The sequence below is a fragment of the Paroedura picta genome, chromosome 1, assembly GCF_049243985.1.
Source record: "Paroedura picta isolate Pp20150507F chromosome 1, Ppicta_v3.0, whole genome shotgun sequence".
Lineage (NCBI taxonomy): Eukaryota > Metazoa > Chordata > Lepidosauria > Squamata > Gekkonidae > Paroedura > Paroedura picta.
The window spans coordinates 31,273,772-31,290,729 of record NC_135369.1 but is presented as its reverse complement, the minus strand read 5'-3'; the positions used below and the strand labels follow the sequence as shown (position 1 = coordinate 31,290,729).

At 45.6% G+C, this 16,958-nt stretch overlaps 1 protein-coding gene across 2 annotated transcripts in view; it reads left to right on the top strand.

Moving 5' to 3' along the window:
• Nucleotides 1-13,033, top strand: part of PINX1 (PIN2 (TERF1) interacting telomerase inhibitor 1) — a 59,243-nt gene extending 46,210 nt beyond the window's left edge. For both annotated transcript variants that reach the window (XM_077332256.1, XM_077332263.1), the window contains exon 7: nucleotides 10,713-13,033. In XM_077332256.1, the coding sequence (XP_077188371.1) occupies nucleotides 10,713-11,306 (594 nt within the window). In that variant the 3' untranslated portion in view covers nucleotides 11,307-13,033. The remainder of the gene's footprint in view (nucleotides 1-10,712) is intronic.
• The last annotated feature ends 3,925 nt before the right edge of the window (nucleotides 13,034-16,958 follow it).

The window sequence follows — 16,958 nt, the reverse complement described above, 5'->3', positions numbered from 1 at the left end:
ATGAGGAAAGGGATTTGGGAATGTTCAGCTTGGAGAAGAGAAGGTTGAGAGGGGACATTGCTGTCTTTAAGTATCTGAAAGCTTGTCACTTAGAGGAGGGCAGGGAAAGGTTCCTGTTGGCAGTGGAGGATAGGACCCACAGTAATGGGTTTAAACTACATGTAGAGCAGTATCGGGGAGGGGGAATTTCACAGCCAGAGTAGTTCAGCTGTGGAACTGACTGCCATCAGAGGTGATGAGCTCCCCCTCAGTAACCAATTTCAAACAGAGGCTGGCAGATACATATCCTGGATGTTTTAGTCTGATCCTGCATTGAGCAGGGGGCTGGATTAGATGGCCTGTATGGCCCCTTCCAACTCTTATGATTTTATGATTCTAAAATGATGATAAAGAAAAGTGGCAGGTGGCAGGTAGGGGATAAGAGATGAGGATGGGAGTGGCACAGAGAAAGAAGACAGGGGAGGAAGCCAAGAAGAGGACAGACCTACAGTGGGCAGGAGAAAGTACATTGCTTTGAAATAACCAGCCATTGTTTTGGGCTGCTTTCATCTGGTTGTCTGCAGGATGCTGTAGTGTGGGTTGTAGGTGTTTGGTGAGTAGCTAGATGCATTTTGAAATACATGAAGCCAGAACACGGGTTTTCACATTTACAAAATGGAATTGGCATGGAACTAGGGTCACCCTAAGAGCCTCTTGTGGCACAGAGTGGTAAGCTTTGCCCATGAGGCTGGGAGTTCAATCCCAGCAGCCGGCTCAAGGTTGACTCAGCCTTCCATCCTTCCGAGGTCGGTAAAATGAGTACCCAGCTTGCTGGGGGGTAAAACGGTAATGACTGGGGAAGGCACTGGCAAACCACCCCGTATTGAGTCTGCCATGAAAACGCTGGAGGGCGTCACCCCAAGGGTCAGACATGACCCGGTGCTTGCACAGGGGATACCTTTACCTTTAGGGTCACCCTGGAGATCCCTTCCAACTCTATGATTCTAAACCAGACATGGGGTTGAATCCAATCAAATTTTCCAAAGGTGAAAGGGGAGGAGGGTGTTCACTTGGATCACTAAAAAGGTTAGCTGAGGATCATGGGACCTGCAGGGACAAAACCCACAGGAGATGGTGGCTACAGTAAGAAAGATAATTTGGTTTAGGTTGAGTGAAAAAGTTATCTGCACCCAACCCACACACTTTCTCAACATGAAATTCCGAAACAAAGATCAGAAATTCCCCTGTAGGTGCTGTACTTCATATTATTTTACCAGAGCAAAACCATGCTGCTTAATTCATGTTGAAGTATTCCAAAGCTAACAAAAAGGGCCAGCGTTTCCTGAAACTCTTGCTGTTGTGAAGGACGTTGCCTACTTTACATTTACTAACATAGGTTATCTGCCTCCAGTTATTAAGTGGAATCTTGTGTTTGCTGTTGATGTTTCCTGGGTTTCTGCTGTTACAAGCATGCTCTTCTCCAAGTGTATATCCAGTGTTTCGATACACACAGCTTGATTCTTTTTTAAGGAATAACTCTAGGACTTCATAGAATTACACCCTTAATAATACATTCAATATATCTGATTGTATCTGCCCAATAATTCTTAAGGTATGTACAACTCAACAGATGTGTCTTGACTTGGCCACATCAATGCTGCTGCTCTTTGGACAGTCTGGACTAGTCAATTTATAGATCTGCGATGGCTTGTCAGGAGTCAAATTTCCATTCGCATAGAATTTTATAATGATATTCTTTTATTATTCACACTCTGGGTAGTGTCTAAAGCAGATAGATTTCCTTTGTACATCAAATCACTTGAGTCCCTAAAATCTTTCTGTGTCTTTTCTTGTTTTCTAGATAGCCCTCTAATTCTGTTGTTATATATAGCGGTTTCTAAGCAGGATACTGGAACATTGGCCCAATGGATCATTTCTAGTTGTACGATTCTTGTAATTCCCTAATTCTTGTAATTCCCACAGTCACTTCTTCCCCTGCACCTGGCATATTCTTCTCCTGGTGCTTAACCTGTTGGTTTTCAATGCCAAGCAAAAACATTTATCTTCTCAGGAGTTTTTTTTTTTTGGGGGGGGAGGAGGAGGAGAACCCCAGGGAGTTTCAAAGGAAGTTACAAACACCTTTTCCCTTCCTTATCCCCACAACAGACACCCTGTGAGGTAGCTGAGGCTGAGAGAGCTCTGAGAGAACTGACCCAAGTTCACCCATTTGTCTGCGTGTGGAGGAGTGGGGAATCTAACCCAGTTCTCCAGATTAGAGTCCACCACTCTTAACCATGACACCACGCTGGCCACTGTACTTATTTAAATAGTTATACCTCACTTTTCTCCTCAGTGGGACTTCAAAATGGCTTCCAACATCGCTGCCCCTCCTCTGTTTTATCCTCGGCAACCTTGAAAAGTAGGTGAGGCTGAGAGAGTTTGGCTGGACAGAAGTCACCCATTGAGTGGGGATGAGATCCTAGTTTTGCACTCTAACTACTACAACACCCTGACTATTCAGTTCTACATAATAAGTTTAATCTCCTCCTCCTGAGCTTTACTGAATTTTATTGAATGTGATGCTTTTTAGAAATCCATTTTATTCTGGCCCCTGGATTTACTATTTTTATCTTATGAGGGTATTACTAAGTTCTAGTTTTTAACTTTTGTTTGTCAGCCCTTTGGGGTGTCAGCCCTGACGACTACAAAGGTATAAATGTCTTCAGTAAATCTGAGTTTTAAATCTGCGCCACAAGAGCCTCTTGTGGCGCAGAGTGTTAAGGCAGCCATCTGAAAGCTTTGCCCATGAGGCTGGGAGTTCAATCCCAGCAGCCGGCTCAAGGTTGACTCAGCCTTCCATCCTTCCGAGGTCGGTAAAATGAGTACCCAGCTTGCTGGGGGGTAAACGGTAATGACTGGGGAAGGCACTGGCAAACCACCCCGTATTGAGTCTGCCATGAAAATGCTAGAGGGCGTCACCCCAAGGGTCAGACATGACTCAGTGCTTGCACAGGGGATACCTTTACCTTTTAAATCTGAGTTGCTAGAAAAGCAGCCCAGAAGGTTGTTTGGCCAATAGGGGTAGATGTATTTTTTTGCTGCTGCTGCTAAGCATTGACAAAGTGGAGGGCCACATCCTGCCCAGAGGATACTGAAACTGAGATGAGGAGCAGCTGTGGGCAGGGGGCAGTGACATCAAAGAGTACTTGCTGGCCATTTAGCAGCTGAACATCTGTGCAGTGTTGACCCTGCTTCCAAATGACTTGGAGAACCTCCCCTTTGGTCAGCTCTTGGTAGCAGCAGCACTGGAGTGCCTTCCACCCACCTTTCAGATAGCCACAGCAGCCAGTTTGAAAGCAAGATGGTCCCTTGGGTGACCGGTTTGGGAGCCCACTTCAAAATGGGTGTCCTCCGCTCTGCCTGGTTTTCTGTGACTTCCTGAAGAAGTCTGTCATGCGAGGAGGTGGGGAGTGTTCCTGGCATCTGCCTGTATTTGTCGGGTGATTAACGGCTCTCTCCGAGTGCCCCAGAATTGAATGTGCAAGTTTTGATTTGGGCCTGACACAGCTTTTACCTGTCTCCATGCCCCGCTGGCTCCTTGCTCAGCAGCCCGTGGTTATTAAAATTCCTATCGATACCAGAGTTTCTGGCTGGCGTTTCTGCTTTCAGGCATCATGGGTTTCTCTGAACTCCACTGTTCAGGGCAGTTTGTGTATGTCTCCTGTTGGGTTGAAAGTAATTAAATCCAGGTATACTTCTGTTTAGTTTTCTCGTGCCATACCTCCTTCAGCCACACTCAATCACCACCATTACCTTGTCGGTGGGGGAATTCACAAAGGTAGTTAAACAAACAAGAGTTTGTAAAGGCAACTTATGTGTGGTGGAGCAGGCCTCACTTGTTGACGTAATTGGTGGGTTGAGGGGGAGAAGGTGTCCATCATTGTGCAAAATGTAGTGTCTGTTCTTCTGAAGTTGGAAGGACAACAAATCCACAAAGATGGGCCAAAACGTCCTTCTCTGCCACCTCATTCACTCTATAGTCCAGAACATACACTCTGAAAGTCTGATTTAAGAACTTAAGAAGAGCCCTGCTGGATCAGACCAGTGGTCCATCTCGTCCAGCATCCTGTCTCACACAGTGGCCCTCCAGTTCCTCTGGAAGAAGAGTTGGTTTTTATATGCCGCTTTTCTCTACCTGAAGGAGTCTCAAAACAGCTCACATTTGTCTTCCCTTTCTTCTCCCCACAACAGACACCCTGTGAGGTAGGTGAGGCGGAGAGAGCCCTGATATCACTGCTCGGTCAGAACAGCTTTATCAGTGCTGTGGCAAGCCCAGCTTGGTTGCACATGGGGGAGCGGGGAATCAAACCCAGCTCGCCAGATTAGAAGTCCACACTCCTAACCACTACACCAAGCTGGCTCTGGAGTGCCAACGACAGGGCTTTCCCTTGATGTGCTAGGATTCAGATGCTGACTGCCTTTGAATGTGGTGGCTCCTCTCAGGAGCCATGGATAGATTTGTCCTTCATGGATCTGTCTAATCCACTTTTAAAACTTTGTATTCCTGTGGCCATCACTACATCCTTTGGCAGCAAATTCCACTTTTTTTAACCTCTGTGTAAAGAAGTATTTCGTTTTGTCTGTCCTTAATCTACTGCCTAATAACATCATTGGATGCCCTCAAGTTCTAGTATTTTGGGAGAGGGAGATAAATTTCTCCTTGTCAACTGTCTCCACCCCATGCATAATTTCATTAACCTCTATCATGCCTCCTGCCCCTTAGTCATCACTTTTCTAAACCAAGAAGCTCTTCAGCCTTCCCTCATAGGGAGAGTGCTACAACCCCCAATCCCACTGTCCTTTTCCCAGCTCTGCAATAACTTTTTGAAGATGCAGTGACCAGAACTGCTCACATTATTCCATGATATACGTTTGTTTGTAGCACAGGGCAGAGCTAGAAAATGGGCATATTAAACATGACTAAAAAATCACGACAATACAAAATGCACACAATTTGGCTGGATTTTAGCATAGTTAAATCCAGTTGGTTTCATTAAGAGAGAGCTAAGCAGGTACTTACCCTAACTTGGATAGCCCAGGCTAGCTCGGTATTGGAAGTTAAGTGTGGTCCGTTATGGCAAATATTTGTATGGGAAACCTCCAAGGAATACCGGGGTCATGATGTGGAGGCAGGCCATGGCAAACCACCTCTGAAAACCCAACGCCATAAGTCAGCTGTGATTTGATGGCATTCTCCCCCACACACACACACACACATAGTAGTTTTCTTTCTTTTTTCACTGAGCCCTACAAGTGGCGTTTGAAAGCACTTAACCTGGCCTGAATAATTTCGGTAGCTTAAAATACACTAACAGGCAGGAGAGAGGGATCATCTCAGTTTGGCTTGAGAAATTCCTTGTGATTTGGGAGGTTGAGGGGGTTCAGCAGGACTTCAGAGGTAAACTCCGTTGCCGCCAGGGAAGCTGACTTCTGGAGTCAGGAGATCCTTTGTGACTCCCGGAGAACTCCAGGCACCATCTTGAACTCGAGTACAGCAGCCCGGGGAATCTGCTTCTTAATCAGGGTCAGGAAGAGAACAATGAAGTGGGTCAGTCAAGGGGGTTCCAAAGAGTGATTTCCCCTGCAGAAATGGCCCTTGCCCACAGAGCGAAACGTAATGTAAACCGCCAGCCGGGAAGACTTAATTGTGGCTTTCCGCATAAAAGTCCATTCTTGATGGGTTTTTATAACCTTGGTATGTATTTACAACTCACAATGCTAGCAGCAGGTCTTGTTTTTAGAAGATAGACAGTACATATTTTAAGAAGAAAAGGAAGACTTGGTTCTTATATACCACTTTACTCTACTTGAAGGAGGCTCAAAGGGGCTTATAGTCACCTTCCCTTTCCTCTCCCCACAACAGACACCCTGTGAGGTGGGTGAGGCTGAGAGAGCCCTGATATCACTGCTGATACCACTGATATCAGAACAGCTTGATCAGTGCTGTGGTGACCTAAGGTCACCCAGCCGGTTGCGTGTGGAAGAGCGCGGAATCAAACCCAGCTCGCCAGATTAGAAGTCCACGCTCCTAGCCACTATACCAAGCTGGCTCTCAATGACTTATTTTGAAACCTTTCAGGTTAGTTTTATACCTGTACCAGAAAACATAGAACACAGTTTAGGAACTGTAAAATGAAGCATCTGCTCTGGCATCTTCTAGACTGAACATTGAGTCCTGTTAGGTAGGCAGGAAACATTAGCCTAAATAATCTTTACAGAAACCTCTGGGACAACCTGAAATCAGGCCCCTCTTACTTGAATTTCTAGAACGCTTCATTTCTTATATTAGTTGAGTATCCTACAGCTATAATGTATTTTAATTTAAAATATTTTAGATAGATTTTGCTTTAAAAGCATTTTATCTGAAAAAGTCTAGTTTAAATTTTAAAATTTTCATTTAAATCAGGAGAATAATTTTATATTTTAGGCAACATTTTTTTTTATCTATCCTGCTGTCCCCATCAATCCTGCTCTCTCCCTTGCTGATTTGTACCCATGCCGAGTATGCACAGGGCCCTCTCTGCCCTTTACAAATAGAGATGCGAAGGCCTCTTTTCTTGAAAGACTGAAATGCTTCTTCAGACAAGGTTCGGCTCTTTCCGAATACGTTCTAGAACGATGGAAAACAAGGTACAAAATTAGACCACTATTGTGTTCACTTGCCTGCCCTGCCCTTCGGGTGGGGGGATGAGCAAATTACTTCAGCAGCAGTTGCCACAAACAGGGGCCAATTCATGTTCTTAATTCAGTCACTTTAATGGCATAAGACTGTATTTCATATGTTTCAATTTCTCCCAAATCTTCGATTTAACCCTCCCTCCCAGCTTCAAAATTTCTAGAAAATATACACCTCTGTTCGGGGGGGGGGGTATCAAAATACCTATTATTAGTGGCACTTCCTCAGTTTTTTGTGGAATCATCTACGACCCCTCCCCTGCTCATCCAAAACGGGAACGGGAGAATGCCCCCATTGTTCTTCCGATTCAGAGGCAGGTAATGGCTTTGGCACCAGTTTTCCTTTTTTCAGTCTCTTGCAGTGATCAAGTCACATTTTACCTGCCAGCAGTAGCCTAGTTCAGGGGTAGTCAACCTGTGGTCCTTCAGATGTCCATGGACTACAATTCCCATGAGCCCCTGCCAGAATTTGCTGGCAGGGGCTCATGGGGATTGTAGTCCATGGACATCTGGAGGATCACAGGTTGACTACCCCTGGCGTAGTTCACTGCTACAGATTGCCCTGGGAGTGAAAACCTGGTGGCCTGATCTGTGCTGCTGCTTTCTGTCTCGGTCAGGAGGAGAAGGGATGAGGGGCAGAGAGAAGGAAGAAAGGGGGGGGGGGATTGACAAACGGGGTGCAAAGAGAGAGAGAGAGAGTTGGGGAAATCATAGTGGAATTGGGCGTGCAGAGAGACCCGTGAGTAGGGGATGGCGAAGGTGGATAGGATACTTTCTAAACTGCATGTAGCGTGAAGAGTTTTATGGAAAACAAGGTACAGAATTAGACCTCGAGTGTGTACACTTTCCTGCCCTGCCCTCCTGAGCACATGACTTCTGCAGCAGATGTCCCAAACAGGGGCTGCCCATCAGGATAGCCCAGGCAGCCAATTTGCACAGAGGGAGGGAGGGGGGCTCCTAGAAGCCGTGGGGCAGAGAGAGAAGAATCTGCGCCACAAGGTGGAATTAGTTGAGAATGCTGAAAAGAGCATCCTGGCATCGAGATGTTTTTCCTGGGTGATACAACAACAAGGCCCTGGATGGAAATCTAACAGTGGCTCTCAGAATAACTTGTGTTGCATCCCCCTTCCTACATGGCACCCTCCCCCCACCCCAGTTCTCACCTAATAAGGGGCTTCTGGCCTGCTTAGCTCATCAGCCGTTGCAAATTGTGCACATCGTAAGAAGCGACCATTTCAGACGGGGAGGGGAGGGGAGGCAGGGGACAGGACTCGGGAACACTCAGCAGAGCAAATCTCTCATTTTGAAAAAGAAATGGCCTTCCCAAGCAGAGCAGACCCAGAGACTTTCAGGTGCCCCAAGAAGCCCCCGAGTGGGAAGTTCCTTGGGTCCTGTTAGATTCGATCCTCTCCTCTGCTTTCTTGCCAGGAAGCTGCCTTCTCCTTGCAGTGCTGATCATGCCAACCCACATATATTCTCCCTCACTGGCACAGGGACCTAATTTAATCATGCCGACTTGATTAGAAGCTCCTTTCAGCTCTAAGCTCCAGCTCAATGAGGCTGCCTTCAGCATCTCTGTGTGATTCATTCCTGTAGCTCTGCCTCCATTGGTAATCAGCCAGCCCTGGGAGTGGGCAGTTCAGCCCTGCCTCTGCATCAGATGTGTTGCAAGCATGCAGTTTCCCTCAAAGGAGAGACACAGCAACATTTCTCCCACCTCCAGGGAAGATTGCATGAGTCTCTGTTCTGAGCTGGCCTCCATTCAGTCAGGAGACTCGCTCAGCATGGCAGTTCATGCAGAAGCACAGTGGGTGGGCTCCTGAAAGCAGACAATTCTTACTCCTAAAAAGGTGGGGCAGGTTACACATTAAAAGCCCACCACCCTTTGAAGTCAAACCAGTTTGGTGTAAGTGGGAAGAAGCCCCTTTGTTGGTCTGAAGCAGCACAACAAAACAAAACAAAATCAGAGTCCAGTGGCACCTTTAAGACCAACAAAGATTTATTCAAGGCGCGAGCTTTCGAGTGCAAGCTCTCTTCCTCAGACTATGAACTGAGGGAATATATAAGCAAAAGTACTTGAATAAATCTTTGTTGGTTTTAAAGGTGCCACTGGACTGATTTTGTTTTGTCATTTTGGTGCAGGGAAACGTTCTGCAGTTGCCTGGAGTTTGCTAATCACATATCATGCAGATTTCCAGACTTGGGTTCTACTGTTTTGCTTATTTAGTCCATTTATATCTCACTTTTCTCCCCAGGGAGGACTTACTGTAGTTTATATTGTTCTCCTCTCCTCCGGTTTATTCTCACAACAGCCCTGTGAGGTAGCTTAGGCTGAGACTTTGCGGCTGACCCAAGGTCACCCTGGAAGCTTCCGTGGCAGAGTGGGCAATTGAAATTTGGCTACCCCAATCCTCAAAGGATTACTGTTTGTGCATGTTTTTACTTCCTGCTGTTCATATTTTGCTTATAACAGACTAGGTCCTGTACCATCTTGTTGCATTTTGGCACATAAAACTCTTGTGAGATAAGCCCCTGTTGTTCTCAAGATGGTGCAGCTTAAATGGAGCAACTCCCATCTGAACAACCTTCTTCTCTGTGCAGGAAGGGCAAGGTAGTAATCTGATATATAAATAAATGCTCTTGAACCAAGGCTGTACCTTAGTTCATTCATTCGGATTTTTAAGTCAGTAAACCTGATTTTCTTTAAAAGCATTTTGAAATTGAAAACAATTCTTTTCAGTAGATACATGGAAAAATCTGCAGGTAGCAGGCACCATCTTGCAAGAGATTCTCCCTTATACCAGAGGGCATGTCTGTTGAATCATCTAACAACCCAGGACATATTTTTCTCTCTTCCAAACAGCTTCTGTTTATGTGTCAACTTATGCAGACTTCATAAATTTAAAACTGTGTGTAAAAAATCAGGTGATAACCCTATATTTAATGATTAAGGATCTTGGGGGTTAGGAATCTGAGAGTATCTTCCTCTCAGAGAGGCTTCAAGTAGCCTGTTGGAGAAAGGGCTTTGAATGGGGGAAATAGCCCGGAGAGAGAAGAGTTCAGTCCTCCCCTTCCCTCCACTGTAAGGTAAAGGTAAAGGTATCCCCTGTGCAAGCACTGAGTCATGTCTGACCCTTGGGGTGATGCCCTCTAGCATTTTCATGGCAGACTCAATATGGGGTGGTTTGCCCAGTCATTACCGTTTACCCCCCAGCAAGCTGGGTACTCATTTTACCGACCTCGGAAGGATGGAAGGCTGAGTCGACCTTGAGCCGGCTGCTGGAATTGAACTCCCAGCCTCATGGGCAGAGCTTCAGACTGCATGTCTGCTGCCTTACCACTCTGCACAACAAGAGGCTCTTCCCTCTACTGTAACCAGTAATAAAAAATGGTCCTCCATCTAGCCACTGTGGCTGAAAAGTTCTTTGCATTTTACAAAATGAGACGTATCTGATGTACCAACTGGCGTGTACCCCGTAATATAGTCAGAATGCGCATATTTGTTCGCTTTTAATCTGGATTAACACAGTATCAATGCAGCAGAGAGACAAAACTCCAGCTCCTTAATTAGTGTCTCCCTGGGATATTTTCCTCTGTTAGAGATTACACCAGAAGATCTTATGGCATACCTGCTGGTGAAGAAGAGTAGGTTTTTATACCCCCCCCCCCTTTCCTTCACCTTAAGGAGTCTCAAGGTGGTCCCCCTCCCCTCTCCACAGCAGGGGTCTTGTGAGGCAGGTGGCACTGAGAGAGTTCTGAGAGACTGCAGCCGGCCCAAGGTCACCCAGCAGGCTTCAGCTGGAGTAGGAGTGGGGAATCAAACCCGGTTCTCCAGATGATTTGGAGTGAGTCCCTACAAAGCCACCATACTGAGCTGGCAGAAAGGCCTGTCGTGTCAAGAGACAGAACAGGAACCCTCTGCAGAAATCTGTCAGAAATGTTTTATGATGAGTTAACTCCTGATTTCTAACCAGCCATCTTTCCCTCTTGTATCACAGGCTGAGGGTGCTGATGCTGACTCTCCAGGGGAGGACCCGAAGGAGGGAAATGACCCACCTGAACAAGTTGACACCAGCAACACTACGACTAGCACACTTACTGTGCAGGAGTATTTCGCTAAGCGCATGGCCAAACTGAAGAAAGCCCAGAATGGGGGGGACACAATGTCCCCTGGCCCACCTCCAGCAGTGGCAGAAGAGAAGGAGCATTTGGGATTCCCATCGAAGAAGAAGAAGAGCCGCAAGCACGGTGTGCCTGAGAACGAGGGGAGCCATGAAGAACCAAAGCTGAAATGTCACAGGATGCTTGATTCAAGTGAAGAAGTGGGTGAGCCAAACACAGAGGTTCCGAAAAAGAAGAAGAAATCTAAGCACCTGGGCCTGGGGGGCAGTCCTACCTCCAGCCAATCCCAGCAGGGCCTCCAGGAGAGTGGTTCGTGTTTCACTGGAACATCCAGTGTGGAAAACAGTGACTCTGAAGTACCAAAACCAAAGAAAAAGACCAAGAAAAAGCACAAAAAGCTTGGTAGAGATACAGCTGAGGATGTGGAACGAGACAGCAGGAGAAAGAAAAAGAAGAAACGCTCCAGTTGATACAGGGTCTTGAGACTTTTGACACTAGTTTGATTCTCTTTGGTTGTGCCAACATGTTAGCTGAGTATCAAACTGTATCCTGATTCATGCAACACTCTTTTGATGAACTGTCCGGAATAGTGATTGGATGGTTTTTAATGGATCTGTTGCATCTTCTCACCATTGTGATTGCTGGTCTGGTATTGTAACCAGAGGAAAAGCAGTATCAGGGACGTGATCAAGGGGCTAGAAGCAGCATCCTGTTTTACTCAGAACCATTTCTGTAAATGCAGTTTCCCAACTTGCCTAAGTAACCTTCCTTTAATAATCCCTGCTCCCCTAATATCCAGGAATGGAATGGCCATTTACCTTAATGGGAAAGGGCTACTGGCAGCTAGGAGAAATATTGGAAGAAGAGACCCTGCAGGGAGCATTTGGCTCATTTTTCTCCAGGGCTGGTTTTAGCATCCCCAGTTGTAGCTGTTTCCAGTCATAGGTTGGGGTATAATGGAATGGGGGGGGGGGAGGTTGTTTTCTATTTTGCAGCCAGTGCTGTTTCAAACACCTGAAGTTCCAGCATATGTTAATCTCAAGAAACTTACTGAACTGCCCTCGATCACTCCCTCTGTATGAAGCATTTGACCTTCTCGTGTACCTTTCACACATTTTCCCTTTGTCTTCGGAAAAGCAAAACCTGATTTATGAGTATAATGGCGTTAACTGTACTGTTTAGGATAACGTTTTATAAATGTGAGAGACGCAGATCCTGGCTTTCACACTGTAGCCATATTTGAGGAATAATGTCCTTTTATTCAAATGACAGGTGGATTCCCCTGCTTCAGTGCTTTGTGGCCACTCTACTTCGTACAAAGCCTGGAGATAGCCAGTGTGTGCTTCCAGTCTGGTTATACAGCTGGTCAAGGGCCCTTGAATGTAAATTACCCATATTCCCCACCGAATAAAATAAGGATTCCCCCAATCTACAACATGGCAATGTGTGAAGACTCTAGTCGACCCTGGATTTACACCACAACAAGACCTTGACTTGTTTGCGCTGGCATTCTTCCCGAAAATCCATTCCAACATTTTGGGATGTGGGTGGTTTTCAAATGATTAAGAAAAACCAAGTGGCCTGGAGGGGATCCAACAATCAAGTGTTAAGCAGAAAAATGAGGAAGTGGGTCTTGTTTGTTCATGGAGATGCGTTCAGTTCTGCTGGTGTGTAAGCCTACAGTAATTCTGCTAAATACCTATCCAAATAACAAATGCATTCTGGCGTTTCACTTCCTCAATGTCAGGTTCATTTATAGAGTGTATTGATTCAATGGAATTGGCAAGTTGCTTTTCTTTTTTAACAAGGCGTTGTAAACTGTCATTGGCAACTTCAGTGGCATCACTCGTGGCATGGCTGCCATGCTGTTTTGAGTGGGCATATCCCTGAGCCATCATCTTCAGCAGTGCTCTGCATAAATGCTGCAGCAGAGATTATGGGACAAGAAGGTAATTGTAATTGGCAAACTCTACATTCCTCTGATTTTGTAGGCCTTCAAAAGGAAATTTGAATGCCAACTATAAACTATTCTAGGTGAAACAGTGCTTCCCTGCCTGTCGATGCATGAACCAAAAGATACCCTCTGGCCTTGATATTCAGCTCAAGATTGGTCAGTTTGGCCATGTGTGACTTTCTTCCTCCCTGTTGTAGTCTTCAGAAGAAAAAAATAAATTGGAGCAAAGACCTTAAGAGAAAATTGTCTTTGTGTGCTCTTTTTCGTCCTCAAAGCTTTGATTTACTGGTTATATGTGAAACTTACCATACAAATGAGATTTGCCTGGAAGTAGAGTTTCCTCTATTGCTGTAAAGCGCTACTTGAGTCATCTTTGAGCAATGAGTATTCAAATTGTGGGATTCATGTCCAATAGATGAAGGCCACAAGCATAGATGACTCTACAAGGGGAAAGACAGATTCATGGAATAGATAGAATGTCAGCGAATCTCCAGTTAACAGTGTTAGGAGGCAAGGGGGGCAGGGAGTGGCCCTCCAGGATGATTGGTTGGACACTAAGGAGAACAGGATGCTGAACTAGATGGACCACTGTCTGCTACAGCAGGATACTCTTATCTGTAAACCGCTCATGGGAGCGGTATAAATAAAGTGCTAAGGGCTAAAGAGGAGGAGAGAGGGCGGGCTGAGTCCGTGATAAAAACTCTGAAGGGCCAATCAGGAGCCGCGAAGCTACTGACCGCCTGACCAATGAGAGGATGTGGATGCTGCACTTTGTGAGCAGCTTGGGAAAATATCCAAGTGGCAGGACCTTGTAATCATAGGCGACTTCAATTTCCCAGATGTGTGCTGGGAAACAAACTCTGCGAAGTGTCCTCAGTCATGCAACTTTCTGACCTGCCTGGCTGACAATTTCATTTATCAAATGGTAGATGAACCCACAAGAGGTTCAGCCATACTGGACTTAATACTGACCAACAGGCAAGAGTTGGTGGATGGGGTGAAGGAGGTGGGGACCCTAGGGGAAAGTGACCATGTCCTCATAGAATTCCTTTCGTGATGGGGGGGCAAGGAAGCTTGTAGCCAGACGCGGATGTTGGATTTTCGTAGGGCAAACTTTAATAAACTCAGAGACATGATGAGTGTCATACCATAGATGAGAATGCTGGAAGGGAAGGGAGCATGTGAAGGGTGGGCGCTACTCAAACGAGCTATTGCATGCTCAATCCATGACTATCCCAGAAAGACGAAAACTGCAGGAGCTCTAAGAAGCCTATTTGGATGAACAGAGAACTTCAAAAGGAACTAAGAAAGAAAAGGGAAATGTTCATGAAATGGAGGGAAGGACAGAGCTCTAAAGAAGAGTACCTACAGGTTACTATGCACTTAAATGCACCTGAGAGTGCTCAAAGAACTTTCCAGAGAACTTGCACAACCCTGGTCCATCATCTTCGGGACCCCTTTAAGGACTGGAGATGTCCCAGAGGACTGGAAGACAGCAAACGTTATTCCGATCTTCAAAAAAGGGAGGAAGGATGACCCGGGAAACTACCTCTGTTGTGGGAAAGATAATGGAGCAGATATTAAAGGGAAAGATCTGCAAACATCTGGAGGACAATTTGGTGATCCAAGGAAGTCAGCATGGATTTGTCTCCAACAAGTCCTGTCAGACTAACCTGGTTTCCTTTTTTGACCAAGTGACAGGTTTGTTGGATCGTGGAAATTCGGTTGATGTCGTTTACTTGGATTTTAATAAAGCTTTTGATAAGGTTCCCCATGATGTTCTGATGGATAAACTGAAGGACTGCAATCTGGATTTTCAGTTAGTTAGGTGGATAGGGAATTGATTAGAGAATCGCACTCAAAGAGTTGTTGTCAATGGTGTTTCATCAGACTGGAGGGAGGGGAGTAGCGGGGTACCACAAGGCTCAGGGCTTGGTCCGGTACTTTTTAACATATTTATTAATGATGTAGATGGGGTGGAGGGACTACTCATCAAATTTGCAGATGACACCAAATTGGGAGGACTGGCAAATACTCCGGAAGATATAGACAGAGTTCAACGAGATCTGAACACAATGGAAAAATGGGCAAATGAGAACAAGATGCAATTTAATAAAGATAAGTGTAAAGTTCTGCATCTGGGTCAGAAAAATGAAAAGCATGCCTACTGCATGGGGGATACGCTTCTAGGTAACACTGTGTGTGAACGAGACCTTGGGGCACTTGTGGATTGTAAGCTAAACATGAGCAGGCAGTGTGATGCAGCGGTTGTTGTTATGTGCGAAGTCGTGTCCGACCCATCGCGACCCCATGGACAATGATCCTCCAGGCCTTCCTGTCGTCTACCATTCCCCGGAGTCCATTTAAGTTTGCACCTACTGCTTCAGTAACTCCATCCATCCACCTCATTCTCTGTCGTCCCCTTCTTCTTTTGCCCTCGATCTCTCCCAGCATTAGGCTCTTCTCCAGGGAGTCCTTCCTTCTCATGAGGTGGCCAAAATATTTGAGTTTCATCTTCAGGATCTGGCCTTCTAAAGAGCAGTCAGGGCTGATCTCCTCTAGGACTGACTGGTTTGTTCGCCTTGCAGTCCAAGGGACTCGCAAGAGTCTTCTCCAGCACCAGAGTTCAAAAGCCTCAATTCTTTGACGCTCGGCCTTCCTTATGGTCCAACTTTCGCAGCCATACATTGCAACTGGGAAGACCATAGCCTTGACTAAACGCACTTTTGTTGGCAGGGTGATGTCTCTGCTTTTTAGGATGCTGTCTAGATTTGCCATAGCTTTCCTCCCCAGGAGCAAGCGTCTTTTAATTTCTTTGCTGCAGTCCCCATCTGCAGTGATCTTGGAGCCCAGGAAAATAAAATCTGTCACTATCTCAATTTCTTCCCCTTCTATTTGCCAGGAATTGAGAGGGCCGGATGCCATGATCTTTGTTTTCTTGATGTTGAGTTTCAAGCCAACTTTGGCACTCTCCTCCTTCACCCGCATCAACAGGCTCTTTAGTTCCTCTTCACTTTCTGCCATTAGAGTGGTATCATCTGCATATCTGAGGTTGTTGATATTTCTCCCTGCAATCTTGATCCCAATTTGTGACTCCTCTAATCCCGCATTTCTCATGATGTGCTCTGCATACAAGTTAAATAGGCAAGGCGACAGTATACAGCCTTGCCGAACTCCTTTCTCAATTTTGAACCAGTCAGTGATTCCATGTTCAGTTCTCACTGTTGCTTCTTGACCTGCATATAAATTTCTCAAGAGACAAATAAGATGCTCTGGTATTCCCATCTCTTTAAGAACTTGCCACAATTTGTTGTGCTCCACACAATCAAAGGCTTTAGCATAGTCAATGAAGCAGAAGTAGACGTTCTTCTGGTACTCCCTAGCTTTCTCCATGATCCAGCGTATGTTGGCAATTTGATCTCTAGTTCCTCTGCCTCTTCGAAATCCTGCCTGTACTTCTGGAAGTTCTCGGTCCACATATTGCTGGAGCCTAGCTTGTAGGATTTTGAGCATAACTTTGCTAGCATGAGAAATTAGTGCGATGGTGCGGTAGTTTGAACATTCTTTGGCATTGCCCTTCTTTGGGATTGGAATGTAAACTGACCTTTTCCAATCCTGTGGCCATTGTTGAGTTTTCCAAATTTGCTGGCATATTGAGTGTAGCACTTTTACTGCATCGTCCTTTAAGATTTTGAATAGTTCAACTGGAATGCTGTCACTACCACTAGCTTTATTGTTGCTCAGACTTCCTAAGGCCCATTTGACTTCACATTCCAGGATGTCTGGCTCCAGGTCAGTAACTACCCCACTGTGGTCATCAGGGATGTTAAGCTCGCTCTTGTATAGTTCTTCTGTATAATTTTGCCACCTTTGTTTGATCTCTTCTGCTTCTGTGAGGTCCCTACCATTTTGGTCCCTTATCATACCCATCTTTGCATGAAACGTTCTCTTCATATCTCCAATTTTCTTGAAAAGATCTCTGGTCCTCCCCATTCTATTGTTTTCTTCTATTTGTTTGCACTGTTCATTTAAGAAGGCATTCTTATCTCTTCTAGCTTTTCTCTGGAATTCTGCATTCAATTGGGTGTATCTTTCTCTTTCTCCCTTGCCTTTCACTTCCCTTCTCTCCTTAGCTATTTGTAAAGCTTCCTCAGACAGCCATTTTGAT